This window comes from Myodes glareolus, chromosome 5 (genome assembly GCF_982192425.1).
Source record: "Myodes glareolus chromosome 5, mMyoGla1.1, whole genome shotgun sequence".
In the NCBI taxonomy this organism is placed as follows: domain Eukaryota; kingdom Metazoa; phylum Chordata; class Mammalia; order Rodentia; family Cricetidae; genus Myodes; species Myodes glareolus.
Window position 1 is genome coordinate 25248658 of NC_142030.1, and position 18632 is coordinate 25267289.

Below are 18632 nucleotides of genomic sequence, written 5' to 3' on the forward strand. Positions count from 1 at the left end.
TCTCTTTGGCTCTTCCACTGATGTTCCCCACATCACACTATCTGAGTGACCCCTCTCTTAGGTGCGCAGGTAAAGAAAGAATGCTCTAGTTCACTGTTGAGGGAGAGCTTTTAATTGATCTCTTCTGATGAAAGTTCTGCCTGCACTCCCGGTCCAAGGTCTCTCTCACTTCATCTTGCCCTGTGATCCCTCCCACACCACGGTCAAGGGCAGCTAACAACTTTCCTGAGATTTTCAGTGGCCAAATTTAACAAGTGTTTTTCAGTCTTCAGAGAAGGCTGGGGACTTTCCCTATAATGTTATACCCAGTTCCCTCTTTTACATTTGTCTGCCCTCTCCAAACTCCAAACATCCAAGAAAGATGTGCATGGGGGTGTCTGGATAAAAAGGGTGGGGTGTCTGAGGGAACAACCTTTCTGGTCCAGAGCACAGAGGAACATTACACATTTCTATTTCCCCTTCTATAGTCTAGTACCTTCGCGAGAAACCCATCAACCGGTACCTTCTGTTCTTTGTGCAAATCATCTGAAATCTTGTTGTTTTTACTTGGTCTCAGCCAAAGAGAGGGAGAGGCAGTGATGTCTCTGTGTGATTTTTAAGATGAAAGCTGCCGTGGTCAGACCTTGAAAAAAATATGTCTCCCTTCTAGTCACAGCTTTCCAATGTGAAAATGGTCCCCTTGCAGTGCCGATCTGGGTATTTCAGCCGTGATTACGAGATGTGAAGTGAAATACTTTCACAAGCCTGAAGAATCCAGTCCGTGGTACTGAATGTGGAAGAGTTTCAGAGGCACCAACAGGGATGACTATTCCTCCACCGGTTTCCGCAACCTGTTAGTATTCAGGCAAACAACGTTTCTTTCTGCCTGTTGGACCTTCTTGCTCTGCTTTTTCTTTCTTTGTTGAATAATAAAGACTTCGACTTACATAAGGCCTAAGCCCAGCTGCAATGAGAGTTGGTGCTTTATGGTTGCCTACCCCCTGCTTTGGTTTTCAGCTGCTGCTTTAGGCTTTGCAGGAGGCAAGCCCCTTCAGGAGAGAATGTCAAAGCTAGGCTGCATTTTGTTCTCAGTGACATAGTTAGAAATGTCTCAAAGTCAAGCTGATTACAGACATACTGAATTTATCTTCCCTTGGGCTTTTGCTATGCTGCCAGGCATATAACTGTGTGCCATCCACACACATCCTTCTGTGCCTACCAATCAGGCAGGCTACTTCCACAAATCACTGCCCAGAGACCATGATCTTACTATCAACTCTACCTTAGATTGCATAGAATGTATTTCTAATCCAAACGGGGAAAAGCATATTGAGAGTCAGCCGCAAGACAAGCTGAAGAATTCTTGCTGGTTCCTTTCTTTCTGGGAGGCAACATCCTTGGACATTGCTTTTACAAGCCAATGAAAGAGCCCCCTATTTTCAGCACCGCGGAACTTTATAGTCCCCTTCCTACAAATACAAAACTTCACCCGTTAGCAGGGACGCTAAGCAAAAAGCAAAACCTCATTCTCTAGATGCCTACTTTGCAAACGGCTTCTCTCTGCTCAGTCCCCCTGCATCCGCGATACGCGATGCTTCAGTCCTTTCTTCCTCTCCCTTTCAGGGGCTGAAGAGGCAGAGTGCCAGAGAGGAGCTGAGCCTGAAGATCTGCCATCTGATTGGCTGCCCGGCCCGTGGCTGGCCTATAAAAGAGACCCCTACAGGCTTGGAAGTCAGAGTCTCAGAGAATTCTGCCCGCAGCATTGTCTAGCGGAAGCAACTGTGCTCAAGACAGAAAGGAGCTCTCCTCCTGCCTTTCTCTCCTCGCTGCGAATCACACAGTTAAACACCATGTGCAAAGGACTTGCAGGTCTGCCGGCTTCCTGCCTGAGGAGGTAAGCTTGGTTTCTGTCACTGGCCAGACTAAAGTTTTGCATAGACTTTCTTAATGACTTGCATGCTTTGCTTACGAAGTTCTTTGGGGTTATCGGCGGGGGGGGGGGTGGGGGGGGGACCGGGACAATTGTAGCTTCTCTCCAGGACTAGCCAGACACTTTGATTTAGGGAGCAGGCTCCTCAAATGCTGCTTCCTGTGTGTTTTATTTCTCATGACTTTAGTTTGGAGTCGGGTTCTGACTTTTAAGCGTGGTCCCTTAGTCAAATTGTTTGGATTGCAAAGTGATAGGAGGTCGGGGATGGAGCTGTACTCTTTTCGGGGATTGTTGTTCCTTGTTTGAGCATTGCTGAGCACCCAGGATCACCCTCTCTGATAATGCTAGTCCTTGTGTGGGGGAAGAAACCCCAGGAGGAAGTTTGGAAACGCTATCAGAATGCTCTGTGTGGGTTCTCCAGTTGCTCCACTCAACCAGAGATGCTTTTCCAAACCAGTTGTCTCCTATCCTCCTACCCCACCTCCAGTTGTTGACGTGAGATGTGGCTGGGAAATAAACACTGATTGTAACTCATCAGCTTAAAGTTTTAGAGGCATCCCTGTGTCCTTTTTTCTAAGGGCATGAATAAATTATTTCATAGAGCACTTAGAGAGTATCTGGGTTACCAAAAACCATGAGGCTAGTGTGTATACATGATTTCTTCTTGAAATTAAAGGTCGAAAGTGGGTCTCTCTGTGTGGGTCTACCAACTCCTTCTACCCCCCCCCACCCAAAGCATAACATTTGTGTGTTAGTGAGCCTGCTTCCACAGTCTGCCATCCAGGAGTATAAACACATTGATCACTTTTAAAAATGAAGCAGGGTGGGGAGATGGTGAGCTAGAAGGCAGATGCCTTTTCACCTTCACCCTTAAGTCCTGGGGGAGTTAACAGAAGGGAGTCTTTCCAAGCTTCTGTCAAATGATAGAAAACCAGCCATGCAGAACTTAGGAGTGGTGGGACTCAGGTTTGCCCCCAGCAAATAGTTTTTGGGACAAATGAAAACATGTCAAGGGCTGAGCAGCTCTCATCTTCAGTGCAAGGGGTTCCAGAGGGTCTTTTCTGCTCAAGGTCACAAGAATGGTGGGGGCAGAGGAAGGATCCCATCCAGGCTACCTGTCTCCAGTGACTTCCAAAGTCACTTTGGTTTTATCTTTATGCTTCTGTTGTGATACAAGGTCCTTGCACACACACTTTCAGCTCTTTGGAAATACGCTTACGTTAGTGTTAGCAGTAGCGGCTGGGACCCGGATGGAGGCAGCACACAGAGATAGGAGGTCATTCTCTTCGGGCTAGATTACAAAGCATCTATAGCATCACTGTAGAACTGTCCCAGCTCTGGTGATTTTATCTTGCTGTCACTGGGGAGGACTATGTCACCAGTCAGCACCTGGGAAAAAAGAGAAAGGGAGAGAGCTTTGTGAGGGGTGGCAAAATCCTGCTTTAAAGGGCAGCCCAAGAACAGCGCTGAGACTCAGACACTGAGAAAAATCGACTGAGAAGCTCCCAGTGTGCCAGCACCCTCCTAAAATGCCACCATGCGCCACCCTTCTTTTTCAGTCCCTCCAGGCAAGAGCATCTCATTCTTTGTTGCTTAGGAAACACTATTTTCCTCCAATCATTTCTTGGCTTTTATAATAAAAGAGATAACAGTAATAATAATTTTTTAAAAGCTATTAAAAAAGAACGATGGAATTGAGCTGGAAGTTCAAGTAGTCAGAAACTCCGCTATCCCCTAGTTGCCTATTAAATGGTGGTAGTGAACTAGAAAGTGCTCTAATTAAATAATTACTCACCTCAGTGATGACTCTGTCTTGCTTCTCTTATCCCAAAGTCTCATACGCCCTTTCTGGTGTACATCTCCCTGTAATGCAATTTTTTTTAAAGCTCTTGCTGGAGATTGCCTGGAAACAAGCCTAGTGGGGCTCAGCTTTCAGCCTGAGCATTTGTGTCTTTTCTGTTCCTCTTTACAGGGATGCACACATAAGCTGTGCTCTGTGTACACACACACACACACACACACACACACACACTTAGGAACTGCTTGGCTACCACACTCAGGGCTGGCTGAACTCACTCTAGTTTATTGAAGTGCTAACCTAGCTCTCTCTAGGAGATAACACCCACTTCCCAGGAGATGTTCCATAAGGAGAAGGTGTCATGCTTTGCAGTTTTTGGGGGCATTTCAAAAGAGCAGTTGTTTATTAGCACGGTTTCACCGAAGATATCAAAGGTCATAGGCAGACACAAGGAATCTTTCCTGGGAGTCCATGCTACTGCTGATCTCCTAAGGAAGCTGCTTCTGAGCACAGCAGCCAGGGACTATTGATGCCCACCAGTCTCTCTTTTAAAGAAATCTGTTTTTCATGTCAACTCTTGTCTTTCTTGCAGTGCAAAGGATATGAAACATCGGCTGGGGTTCCTGCTGCAGAAGTCTGACTCCTGTGAGCACAGCTCTTCACACAGCAAGAAGGACAAAGCAGTCACTTGCCAGAGGTGAGAGAAGTGGCCTTGCAGAAAAGCGATTAGGTATTAACTATCTGATGATAGAAAGATTGTAGGAGAAGAGTGGGTGGGAAGGCAGCCCTTACTTGAGCCATATTTGGATAATGATGGCCTCCATTTTCAAGGTGAGAGCACACAATTGTAATCTCAGCACTTGAAATGTTAGGAGGGTCATGAGTTCAAGACCAGCCTGAGGTTTATAACACACACACACACACACACACACACACACACACACATACACACGAGAGAGAGAGAGAGAGAGAGAGAGAGAGAGAGAGAGAGAGAGACTCAATGCTGTATTTAATTTATTCTTTTTTCTGTAATGTTGCCAGGGTGAGCCAAGAAGAAGTCAAAAAATGGGCTGAATCACTGGAAAATCTGATTACTCATGAATGTAAGTAGCCATGCCTCTGTCTTTCTCTCATCCCCAAACAAGCACGTGCTCAGGTGTGTGCGCACACTCACACACAGGAGACATGAGGAGGATAGCAGTACTCTATATTATACAAGTCATCTCCTAATTTGTCAGCTTAGAGGGAACTGCAAAGAAGGCCTGGATTGCTCTGTCTTCCAGAATCAGGGACAAACATTTCAGTCTTATAGCTGATATGTTTGAGAACTTTGCCAAATTTGATGGAAAGTTAATTTAGGAACCATCTGGATCATCAGCAAGATAAACCAATCCCTCTCATTGCATGAGCAAAATGGCAAAGAAAAGATTCACATAATGAGATCCTCCAGAACAATGGACCACAAGTCACATTTTAAACCCACCTTGGCAGTTGATAGCCACACGGATGTTTCAGAATTACAGTTCCTTGGAAGACGATTCAATCTTGGGTAGAAATTACTAGATAAAACTGGGGTCTTTTGGCTATCAAACATAAATTTGGGCTAGCTGACTGCCAAAGAGGGAAGGAAGGGGAGTTCCTTCAACTCGCATCTGGGTTCCTAATTACCTTGACTGTTTTTGAAGTGCTCTATCGAGCAAGTCAACCAGTGTGTTGACTGTGGCTCGTTGTCATCCGTCACAGGTGGACTGGCAGCTTTCAAAGCTTTCCTGAAATCAGAATACAGTGAAGAGAATATTGACTTCTGGATCAGCTGTGAGGAATACAAGAAAATCAAGTCCCCGTCTAAACTAAGCCCCAGGGCCAAGAAGATCTACAACGAGTTCATCTCAGTGCAAGCAACAAAAGAGGTAAGTTTCCACCGCAGAGAACTTTCTAGATCTTAGTGAAGATTCCTAGGAGTGGCATTCAGGGTAGATTTAGATCTACCAGCTAAAGGAAACGATGGGGGAAGCTTTTAGAATCTTATCAATCTTTCGAGTAAATCTATTAGGATAAAAGTTACCTTTGCCCATATGATTCCAATGGTTCTCCTTAATAAATACAATGATAAATCTCCTCAATGTGAAAGAGAACATAGGAAAATAAAGTGCTCTTCCCACTTAGGAGCGGGGTGAACATTTTATAATCCCACATATGCCAGAGCAGAACCACATGTCGTGGGCGTCATTTCTGGAAGGAATGTAAAGAAAGGTTCCTGGCTGTTTCTTGTTGAGCATAAGCCTGCAGCCTCCTCCCTTCAACAGGGCTCTAGATCTAATACAACCTTCATCTCTGCATTTTAGGTGAACCTAGATTCTTGCACCAGGGAGGAGACGAGCCGGAACATGTTAGAGCCCACGATAACCTGTTTTGACGAAGCCCAGAAGAAGATTTTCAACCTGATGGAAAAGGATTCATACCGTCGCTTCCTCAAGTCTCGATTCTATCTCGACTTGGCCAGTCCTTCCAACTGCGGGGCAGAGAAGCAGAAAACACCCAAGAGTTCCTCAGACTGTGCCTCCCTGCTGCCTCAGTGTGCCTAATTCTCACCAGGGGCAGAAAGCAGAAATGCCAAGACTCTATGCTCTGGAAAATCTGAGGCCAAATATTGATCTGTATTAAGCACCAATGCTTTCTCCACGTTGTAGCCTAGTGTCCATGCTGCCTGCTGTGTGTGAGTCACTTCCATGTAAAACTAGACTTAGTTGTGGGTGTTGGGGTTTTCCTTGGGATATGACCCAATTCATTTCAAATTTCCCCCAAGTTTCCTTAAGGGTGTCACGTGAGGAAGTCTCCAAATAACGTCCCTGTAGGCCTGGATTTTCAAAGATTGCTGGCAGTGCCTCCCTTCCAGCAGTTTGACCTCAAGTCAATTGGTTGGTCCACTTCCTATGACAACACACGCACACACAACATCAGCCAGCAGCACTTCCTACAGACTCTCGACGTTTAGGTGAGATTGATGTGTGTGTGTGTGTATGTATATATCAAATATATCTAATATATGCATATGCATTCTGTATATATTGTATCTATGTATTCAAATATGTGTGTGAATGTACATTCACACGTGCACACACATTTCTACAAGACTAGATGGGAAAGACCCTAGGTGCTCAAATTGGAGTATGCACGCATGCTTACACGCATGTTCTGATCTCTGGTCCTTCATACTGTGTTTGAACAGAGCAAACTAAATTAACTGCCATGCAGGCTAAGAAAGGAACACTGGCTTGTGGAAAGCAAGTTCTGTAGAACCATCGGGTCTTGATGCTAAGCACCGCACTAAGCTAAGGGGCGAACGCTCTGAAAACTCTGCTGGCTGACACAGAACTGCCTTGCATGAGTGATCACGACTGGTACTTTTAGGTCCCTATCTGATGGCTTCCCTCCTTTGCCTGGGTGCTCAGGGCATGCCAGTTTAGCTGCTGGACTGGTCTGGAGTTGGGAGATGGGAATATTTGAGCCTAATGAAGGAAAGAGGCCCAGGCCTTGCCGACTAGCCCGCTCACAGGTCCCCTGGCTATGTGAGGGCAGAGGACCTAAAGATTGTCCTGCTTCTTTCCTCTCTTGTTAAGGTGCTCTTCTGTTCCCACCCCCAAGAGCTTTGGCTGTCAGATGAGTCTCCTTAGTTTGCTGTGGGTGGTGGTTCACTTTCAGAACCATGGCCTGGCTCAAAGCTTCATGCCTACATTTGTAAAGCCTCGCCACGGGGAAGGTCTTGTTTAATAAGGAGGATGTAAGTTCTCACACACTGAAAAGCCCTCCTTGCTTTTCTGCTTTGAGGTAAGAGTTTGTCCACCCTATTCCAAACATCAAGGGTAGCAGAGACCAACAGAAGGAGAGAGGAAAGAAGAAGAAGAAGAAAGAGGTCAGGATATCAGTTGGTAGAACTACTGGTTGGAGCTTTTCAAGGCACATGAAATACTTGAAAATTTTTCATTTGTGTTATTTATGATGTTGTTTTGTACAATGTTTATATTACTGTATTGTTTTGTAAGTGGAAGTACAGGATATTACCCGAATTACTAATGAATGCCCAGGAAGTAATTTTCTTCTCCTTCTTCTAAAACTGCTGTCTTCGAGAGCACACACATACTCATGCGCACACTGCGCCCATCGCTCCAGTCTCAGCCACATGCACGGGCACCTTTGTGGCTAGTAAACCAACGTACTGGGCTGCAAAATGAAGACACCAGAGTAGTGTGTGTCCAAGTCTCATTGTATTGAAGAAGCTGGTTTTCTAACTGTTTCCCGTTGTCTCTTTGACAGTCTTGTTTGTCCCTAGAGCTCCCCATCAGTGTTCCCCACCCAACCCCCTTTTGTTATACACAGTTCCGTGATCTTGTTTGTACAACTCTTTGGTCTTGCCCTAATGTTATCATAACTTTGAGATTGTACCTGTACTCACAGACTGCGGTCTCACAAGTAGGTCTGGAAAGTCATTCTGGATGAGAAGTAAATTATTTTATGTAATACATTTTGAGTGTGTTTTCAATTGTATTCCCATTGCTCATTGATACAGTGAGCCTGCCTGCTGCTGGTCCACGCAGAGACTACTTCCTCCGTATGCATGCCTGTTTCTATCATGTGCTTCATAGGCCTCGATGCTGATGCTTCCAATGAAACACACATAACAAGAGCCAATAAATGCTTCCCACAAAACAGTCGGCTTGGAAACACATTAATGACCCAGAGAGAGGCATGCTGTGAGAAAGAGCAGGGCCTAGGATGCCCTTCGAAAGTGACTCACCTGAGTCTTTTATCCCTTCCCTGCCAACCCTGGGAAGGAAAGCAGAAACTCCATTGTTTATGCTCTGGTTCCCTTCGCTGCCCTTGCTGCTTCTGCTCACAGACGCAGGGAGCTCTAGGTTCCAAGACTGCGAGGTGAACACAGTGGTCATTTGCAGGTCTTCAGTGGGTTTTAAAAACAAACAACGGCAACAGGGTCTCACTCTGCTTGGACTGGCTTGAAACTCACCTATGAAGCCTGGTTTGGACTCAAATTCATTGCCATCCTCCCGTCTCACCCTCCCCAGCGTTAGCATGACTGGCACAGCTCTCCTTGTCTAGACTCAATAAGGCTTTAAAGGATAGGGTTCACCTTCTGATCCGCTGTCTGCTTTCATCGGCCTGCCCGAGTGAGGGGAGATGGATCATGGGGAAACTGAGAAGGCTAAGGAACGGAGAGATGTCTGGGCAGCAGCTCCCGGCCCAGCTCCTCGCTATCCTCTTCGCCCTTTGGTAATTTCCGAGGAAGCGGTCAGAGTGCTGACATCGGCAATCAGTTCCCTGTCACATCATGAGACCCCCCCCACCCTCCTGCCGCTTTCCCTTCCGGCTCTAACGGTTCTGCTCACAGGGCAGCAGGCATAGACCACTGTAGACATTTTTGAGTAATGCTCCTTTAAAGTTCTGGCAGAAACCCTGGATCCTATACTTAGAAAAGTACACAAAGGAACCCAAATTTCTCATAAATATTTATACAAAATGTTTACAACACACCCATCGAAACACAGACTGAGATCTCCCTGTTCGTCTCATGTACACTTGCTTCTCACAACAGCTCTGAAGAAGCGATGTCAATCATGAGAACCGATTCTAAAATCTTTCACAGATGAGGTAATGAACACAAAGAAAAGTAGCTCACCGCCATGCGAACAACAGAACTGGGGTGTGTACTCGGGCATTATAGCCCACAGAGAACTGGCCAGAAACTCACAGCAGCCTCCAAATAGCCACATACAAATGGATTAAGAGCCCCAAAGGTGTCACTTTTAGTCATATTGATCAAGAATGTAGTCAAAATATATTTCTATCGTTCCCTTCTTCCTGGCAGCTTCCTAGGCTATGTGTTCCAGAAGGTGCAGGCACAGATGAAGGAGTGTTGGTAGTTAGAAGGTATGCAGGTTCTTGGCTAATCCATAATACTACTACACCGCTACTCAGACCAATACAGAGATCTGCCTCTTAAACCCTGCAAGTTGCTGTTGCTATTCATTTGTGCCTGCGGTGGGGGGAGGGCAGGGGTGTTCCAAAGTGTGGATTTAGATTCCTCATCCATCTCTATGGCTGTCCAAAAACAGAAGCTAGACTTTGCTGGTCTGTTCTCCCCTGTGGGCCTTGCCCTGTGTTCCCAAAAATACCTGTTGCCAATTTGAGACATTTAAATTTTTAAAAAGATGACAAAAAGATAAAAGGAGAGAAAGGATGAAGAAGAAAGAAAAAACATGGGGAAAAAAAAGAACCAACTATGTTTTAATCCAGGCTAAACACATGGGACAAAAGAATCATTCCAGCAAAGAAAGTTCGAGTCAGGTCAAATAACTGATGCGACCATGCAGTTGCAAAAGCTGGCCGTGCAGCCACCAAACAGTCTTGGTCATCCCCTTGGAGGCTGAATTCAAACCAAGAATCTGCATATGTCCTCACGCCCAAGATGATCAGCTTTTTAAAAACCTGTTGTTTTAGTCGATGTTGTTTTGCTTCTTTTATGCCTACGTGGTACCTGGCAATGACATGAGAAAGGAAACTACTGGGGTCTCTCCTTTCTGTTAGAAAAGGAGACAACTGAGTGAGATGGCTCAGTGCTCATTTACCTTTAGAACCCTATTATCTTAGACTGCATATGCAAGGGGCTAAGAAAGCCAATAGGAATGGCTGTTCTATGACAAAGACTGATGAATAATGCTTGGAGAGAGGAGAAGTTTCCCAAAGGAAGTCCACAAGCTAATGGTTACACCTTACACGCATGCCATGAGTTCGAAGAGCCAAGCAGGTGCTGAATGCTTTATGTTATCTTGTTTAACCCGGGATGATCTTAGTGTCTTTTCACTGCAGATGGGAAAATTCAGATATCAGAAAGTCCTGAGACGCATCCAGTAGCATATACTCAGAGAAGGGGTAGAGGCTGCGAGGAGCCCAGCATTCTGACTCAGGAGTTCACAAGTCTCATTACCCTAGCTGAGAAAGAAGAAAAGGAAGAGGAAAAGGGGGGGAGGAAGTCATAGAAAGTTCAGGAAAAATCCCAGGAAGAAAGAGAAATGGAGAGAAAAGGTTAAAGGATGAGGCAAATGGAGCTAGGAAGGACAAGGAGGAGAAAGGAAGTGGACAAGAGGGACAGGAAAGCGAGAGGGGATCAAAGGTGGCTACTGTGAAATGGGACAAAATGCCAGCCACCCGTCCTCTCCATGGCATAGGCTGGCTGGTTTGCCCATGTATTGTCCGAGGTGGGGCAAGTGGGAATTCTCTGCAGATCTGTTCAAAAAGTGCATTTTGGAAGCAAGCATTAGATACTAAAGACAGTTCTGAGAGTCACTTCTCTGGTTCCTCTCTGTTCTCTAAACTTGCCAAACTCAGTACCATTCATAGAGCACAAATAGACAAATACTTAAAATAAAATTTAAAAAAGATAAAAGGTACCCTAAATTCTCAGACTCTACAGGGGTGGGGTGGGGGGGCAATTACACAACAAAGTCATTCAGCCAGTAGGAAATATATGCAGCCAGGACCACAGCTGGAAAGAGGCAGGGGCCCATGGTCCTCCTCACGTTCCTGCCTTCCCTCTGGGAGGAAGCCAGTAGGTTAAAGGGCCCTGTCCCCACTCCCGGAGTTCAGTTAAGGCAACAGCATGTGCAAACCAGTGAGCTAGACCGTGGGAACCAGAGAGTGACAGCCTCCCAAGATTCTGCAAGACTGACTTTGTGCTCATTGCTGCTGAAGTTAAAGGAGGCTCTCCGCTCCCCTCCCCTGACCCCCTCCCTTTCGTGGGGTATTTTGTAAGATTCCCAGATTTTCCACCAACTACTTTCTCTCAGGACAGCATATCCTCAAAAGATTCCCTCGATGATAATGAACTGTGGGAAAACAACTAGTGTCTCATTGAAGACAAATCATGCATTCTGTCTCCCACCACTCACTGTTTCTAACACTTGCTTTTCTATTCTTCTCCCCACTAGAGGACTTGGTCTTTTTGAAAATGTTGTCTTCTATGTGCCTGATATATGGGAGCTCACCAACTCCAGCTGGACTGGGGCTGAACGAGCATAGGACCAAACTGGACCCTCTGAATGTGGCTGACAACTGGGGCAGAATGAAAAGCCAATGACAATGGCACTGGGATTTGTCTCTACTGCATGTACTGGCTTTTTGGGATCCTAGTCTGTTTGGATGAATACCTTCCTAAGCCTGGATAGAGGGGTCGGGGAGGGCTGGACTTCCCACAGGGCAGGGTACCCTGCCCTCTCTTAGGATTGGAGAGGGAGGGGGGAGTGGGAATGGGAGGGAAGTGAGAGGAGCGGAGGAAGTGGAAATTTTGAATGGTGTTATTTATAAAGTAATAAAAAAAATAAAGTAGCATCATAAAAAAAGAAAATTTTGTCTTCTAATATTTTCTTGCCTTGTTGGCCTTGAAGAAGAAAACTCTCAGGAATGTTGGCAAATTCCAGCTCAAATGTTTCTCTCCCTCCTCTATATCCTACCTTAGCAGTGGCCCTGAGCTTACATGGAGTCACCCCACCTGGAAACTCCAGAAACTCAGCAGACATCTGACTGTGTAGTACTCTCTGGGTGGAACTTCTCAAAGTTTCTCCACCTGCAGGAAGGTCCCCTCATCCAGGGCCTGAGAGGGCACGGCCTGGGCTGTTGACTTAAACTGTCTACAGGCCTCTCTGTCTTCCAATGGGTTACTTTATTTCGAGTAACAATCATGGTGTTCATAGGTGTGCATCTACCTTTTCCTGAAAAATTACAGTGCTTCAAACTCTCCCAGCTGGTGTTCCAGATTCTATAATATTGAAGTCTCTCCAGCTTTCTTGTCTAATCTTCTACAACTCTCTCTTGGATCCTGCTGTGAAGATGGGCAATTTCTGAAGTGGTCCTTGGCCAGTTGTTCCTGTGATGTTTCTGGTCAGTGCATACCTTTCATTTAGTTGGTGTCAACATTCGTTACAAATTCAGTTGAAGACCTATCCCCACTGAGAAACTTCTCCCACTTTTTGGAATGACTTAATTCTTCCTTGGGGATTTCCTTTACTGCTCAGTGTGCTTTCCTCCCCAGAACATTGTTCAGTAATCACTAATTTTTTCCTTCCAAATTTGACTGCCAAGTTCTCAAGGCCATGGACCATGCTCCATTGCTTTAATAAGGCCTGCACCAAGTCATGAGCCTCGCACATAGAGGATGACTGCTGGTGGGATGACTCACATCAGTTTACAGACTTCTGGATGCAAGAAGGAAGTGGTCCATCTGACTCCCCCAACTTCCCTGAGTGATTGCTGCATCCTGAGTATTGTTGTGATGTAATCTTCTCAAAGTCCTCTATGTTCCTGTCATTTCTTGTAAAACACAAGGATGTTTTCCCCAGCCTTGTGGTGGAGGGGTGGGAATGACATGGAGTAGAGAAGGCATTGTTGGAGCCACTTACAGAAAAAAAGATTTTGTGAAAAGTCACAAGTGTGCTAATAGAGTGTTCATGTGTCTGTTTTACATAGGTAATTAAAGTTAGTTCTATTTCATAGCTGGAATACATTCCGATCGTGTTCCTATTTTACATAGATAATTAAAATTAGTTCTATTTCATATATGGAATACACTCAGATTGTGTTCCCTTGTGTGCACTATCCCCTCAGTGGCATCTGCAGCATTTTTACTGACATTCATCATTTATTTTGTATTCGTACCACTTCATCTGCTCTAACTCTTTTAATACATAGAACCACCATGATAAAGAGACTGTAACCAATAAAAAAGAGACTGTAAAAATCCTCCTTTCACAGATGAAAAACAGATGCACAGATAAGCAAATAATTACTCAAGACCACATATCTCATGAGCAAAAATATCAAGACTTGACCACAAGACAATATGGTCTCACAGTCCAAGTATATCTCTTAAAAGCATGGAGTTCCTTGCTTTTATATATATATAGTTATACAAAACATAACTATATATAGTTATGTTTATATATAGTTATACATATATATATAGTTATACAAAACATATTACATAAATATATTTTTCATTGTCCACTTTTCGCTCAAGATTTTTTCCTCTGAAAGTTTCTTTTGCTCTCTTGTATTATATATAGTAACATGCCCACTTTTGTGCCTATCTTTTGTTTCTTAAAGGTTTCTGAGCTTCCTGCCCTAGACCATCATCTAACACCCATGTCTCCTCCACATCCCCCTTCCTAATCTACGTGAGATATCCATGCACTTCTGATGATAGGACATTTAAAGCTGAACTAAATCCAGATCACAGCTGTACGGGCATTTTCATCATAGCCAGCTACTTAGCTGCGCCTGTAATTCCTGTCTTCCCATTAGCTTTTGGACTCAGTCCATGGAATAATTACCAATGGCAGGTGGGACAGTCTCCACACCTGCCTCCAATTCTGTTGCCTCACATGTGGGCCTTAGCTCAACTGAGAATCGAGAAAATAACGTGGCTACTCTGTGACTTTGGCAACAAAGTGAGTGCTGAAGACAGGCTTGCACGCTGATTATTCTTGAGAATAAAATACTATGAGAAATTTGAAGCACGAGGGCAATTTTAAGTATAAATAGAAAGGTCCATGTAAAATAAAGGGAAATGAAGGAATTACTGAAAAGAAATCTTCATCTATACTTCTTAGTAAGTAATAGTTTCTATTTGTTGGTGTTGCCATGAAGCCTGGAATTGTAGTCTGTGTAAGTTACCATCCAATTTTTTCAGTATTTCTACTTCATGAATCTATCCAGACTTCAGTGAGATTGAGCCATTGACTCAAAATATCACAACCAGTGTTCAGACTCGGGATTAAAATGAGTTCCATTTGAGACCCTAGCTCTTTGGCTCACAGGAGCTCTAATCGTCCCCTCCCGTGAGTTTCACTACCTTTAGTAACCACCTCACATCGCTCTTTCACTCTCTAAGGATGTAATAGCACCTGAGGCAATTCCATGTGATGTTAAACTTATCTAGCCTTAGATAAAACTGATTAGGGGCTCACCTGAAGCAAAAGTTGGAGAAATTTATTGAAAATGATAGATTCAGAGGCCCCAACCCCAGAGGTTTGGTGTTTTAGGGAGTGTCTTACTTGATTTCTATGGCTGTGATAAAGACCATGACCAAAAGCAGTTTATAGTCCATCATGGGAGGAAGTCAGGACAGGAACTCAAAGAAGGAACCTTGGGGCGGGAACTGAAGCAGAGACCATGGAGGAATGCCGTTTACTGGCTTGTTCCTCCTGGCTTACCCACTTGGCTTTATTATATACCTAGGACCACAGCGGTCTGAGTGATGTCAATCATCAGTCAAGAAAGTGCCCAATAGATTGCCTACAGGCCAACTTGATGGAGGCATTTTCTCAATTGAAGTTTCATCTTCCCAGGTGAGCTCAGATTGTATCAAATTGACAAATCTAACTAACCAGCACCAGGAGTAATTTTTTTTTTAGAGGAGGGGAGGGAGGGAGAAAGGGAGGTGAAGGGGAAGAAGGGAAGTACAGGAAAAGGAATGGAAAAGAAAAGAGAAGTGAGGGAAAATGGGGCAGGAAGGGAAGGAAATAGATTTATGTCAGCAGTAAGTTAGCCACATATCAATTTCGGTGAGGAAGTATTGAGCTGGAGAAGTTAGCTCCGATACAAGGAGCTGAGCCTGTGCACACTCGTACAGGTAAGCTGCCATCAACTTAGGGCCAGCCCTACCTGTGAGTCAATGCCAGGAGCTCTGCTGGGAATACAATCTGTATGTAAGGAATTTGAAGGCTAATGGGAAAGGGCCCTTGGCCCAGTTACTTACCCTGATAGAGACCAGGAAGCATAATATTTTGGAAGTCACAAGGCTCGTTGGCTGAGTCTACACTCACAAAAGCCTGTGAAGTGGGTGTTATTTATTGTTCTGGCCTCCAGTTAACAGGTGAGAAGAGGAAAATTCACATAGCTAATAAGTGCTTGAGTGTTCAGCCATTTAGCTCTATGTTCTTTCCATAACACCATAAAGCTTTCTAAACTATAATTATCACTTCCTGAGTACAAACAACAGGATAAAGGGAGATTTGATAGGGACACAATGTAACGGTGGATTGAGGGGATATGGTTGTTGAGAGAGCTCATGCACCTTCAGAAGTCATAGATCCAAAATTTCGGGCTAACCTCAGGCATCTTTGAGAGACATTTTTGAAACTAATAAATGTAGAGTATAAACAAGCTACCCTGAGTACTTATTCCTTCTCATAAAGATGCTCTGTAAGTCCCGAGGATGATACTAAAGTCTCACACCGAATCAGTTTGAGAGGAAGTTAGTTGTAGATATTTCCTTCAGTTAGATCAGCTGTTATACAAAGAGCAATGGACCTGCTAGAGGTCAACAATTCTTCACATATAGTGTTCATGTAGTAAATGTTCTACTGATTTGGGAATGCTAGGGTGTATCTTTGAGAGCCATTGGGGCTTTCTGGGGTCCTGAAAACTCAAAGGCTACCAAAGCTAAGCAAGTGGCTTTAGGGTTCTTGTCTTAGAAAATTTGAACAATGTGGAATGCATTCATATTTTTCTTTTTACTTTTAGTAAATCTACGTGTGTATTACTACTAGCCTGTATCCCGCTGATTCTTTGTTCAATACACAAAGAACCTAGAGGATGAATCACGGATCACCCCCGAGACACCCTCCAGGGACATAAGCAGCCTGTGTGCTTGCGGCAAGAGGTACTAGCACAGTGAAGAGTTAGGCAGAGCTTTGCTTAACCAACCCTGTGATTTGTCTATTAGGGAAAGGTCAAGCTAAAATGGCTAAGTAACAGCCATCAAATACATTTATTTGAATTAATGGATCAAAGAAGAGTCTACATCAAGGACATACAAATGGATCTCTGATAAAAACAAAAATCAGCGAATGCTACCTATTATACTGTAAAAGAAAAGTACTCTCTTTCTCAAAGAACAAAACAAAACAAAAGCTCTAGAAAGACCTAGATGTAAGAAGAGAAAGAAAATTAAAGGTAAACCCATTCTCTTCTTGTTGTCTTGGTAATTTTGTTTCTCCTCCTGGCTGTACCCTCTTTCATTTTCTCTGAAAAAACCCTCTATCTGTTTTTTTTTTTTTGTAATCCTAGTGATGCGTGACTCTCCTACGAAAATATCAACGAACTCTACTGCTCCCAGCAGCTCGTTTCTGTATGTTAATATACACAGCTTCAGCAAAACTCAGCCTATGCTGCCTTGTATCATTTGTTGGTATCTTCCTAAATTCTTGTTTCCTTTAAAAAGCAGTGAGGTTTTGATAGCAGCCTTCATACAGAAGGTTTCGTCTGTGTGCTCCACAGGTAGTGGGCATAGGCACCAGTGACCCGCACATGCTCATATCGTGGCATGAACTTGCAAAGGTAATCTTACAATGCCATATTAATTAGTGTTTCTGATGTGGGCACAGAGCTCCTTACATGGTGAGAATTTAAGCTCTTGGACCTGAGTCAATTCTGGAGAACAGACATAGAACTAAAGCTACTATCCAATAGTGTCTATTGGATGCATGAAGGGAAACTGAATGTGGAAAATAATAATTAAAAAGACTGAGTAAGGAGGAAAGGAAGAAAGGAAAGAAGGAAGGAAGGAAGGAAGGAAGGAAGGAAGGAAGGAAGGAAGGAAGGAAGGAAGGAAGGAAGGAAGGGCAAGAAAGAAAGGAAATATAGATTCCTAAAAACAGAACTTCATGGAACATAAAGGCAAAATGGACAGTAAGAAAGCTAACACATGACCTTCAGGCATAACGTGCCTGGTGACCATTTGGTGCTTAAGTGAACACACTCCCTGCCCAGTGAGTTAAATTACCTGAAACAGTTGAAGTGACGGCTGTTGCCAGAGAGCTTGCTTTGCTGGAGAGTGAACTGTCAGCTTCATTTCTTCATCACATATGCCCCGGAGAAACGTCTACATGGTGACCGCCCCTGGGCCAACAAAGTTATCAACAGGATCCTTCCTTGCCTTCAGTCTTTCTCTTGCATAAGCTTCTGCCAAGAATTCAGCCAGTCCAAATAAGTTTAGGCATTGCTTCAGACATTTATTTTAGGTGAGCAAGTTCTTCTCACAATGAGGTCTGTTGGCTCCAAAATAGGACAAGACTCATTCTTCAGAACATTCTCCTTACCACCAGAAACCTCTGGCTTCACTCTGACTATTTTTTCACTTCTCTTTGTCAGGTGACAATGATGTAGTCACTGTTACTACCATAAAGTCTTAGGTGTAGCTGTCACCTTAATGGTTCTAGGTGTGTCTACCCAACAGGGTTCTCTTTGAGACCTTGAGACAATACTGTGTGGTTTTCTCCCCATCCATCAGCATTCAAGGGCTAGAAAGAAAGTGAGGAAGGGAGGGAGTTCACAAACTGTACAAGTTCAAAACAAAGCTGTACCTTAATACATTTCTCTTATGTGGTTCTTCATTTCTAATTTGGTGTGAGATGTGATCCGTGACTCCATAAAGGTAAGTAGAACCTCCTTAAGCTTCCCTGAGTCATGGTTATGGATGATGCTTGCTGGCTGGGTCACCTTGCCTTGACCAAATCACTATTTCATCTTGTTAGCAATACCTCTCTATTTCATCTTCCATTCTCTGAATGGGGCATAAGGAGTTTGATTTAAGGCAATCAACCACATCAAAAGCCATACTAAGTCCATGTTTGTTCTGCTGAGTTTTAGGCTTAACTTCTCACACTTCAGGAACATCTGGATGCTGCAGCGTCATGTGGATGTACCTTGAAGCACCTCTCTGTGACTGAACCATGGTTGTCTCATTTCTAAGAGACAGGTCAGACAGATCCAGAGAAACAATAATAAAATTCCTCAAGTGAGTACTTGACCAGGTCATGTCACATATTAGATTCTTTAGTAGGGCATTGTTTTACC

At 44.1% G+C, this 18632-nt stretch overlaps 1 protein-coding gene across 1 annotated transcript; it reads left to right on the forward strand.

The window, feature by feature from the left end:
- The first annotated feature begins 1814 nt into the window (after positions 1-1814).
- LOC125412268 (regulator of G protein signaling 4) lies at positions 1815-8229 on the forward strand. Its single transcript, XM_048452943.3, has 5 exons — positions 1815-1873; positions 4300-4404; positions 4749-4810; positions 5451-5617; positions 6053-8229. The coding sequence occupies exons 1-5, from the start codon at positions 1830-1832 to the stop codon at positions 6290-6292; spliced, it is 618 nt and encodes a 205-aa protein (XP_048308900.3). The 5' UTR covers positions 1815-1829; the 3' UTR covers positions 6293-8229.
- Positions 8230-18632: the final 10403 nt, after the last annotated feature.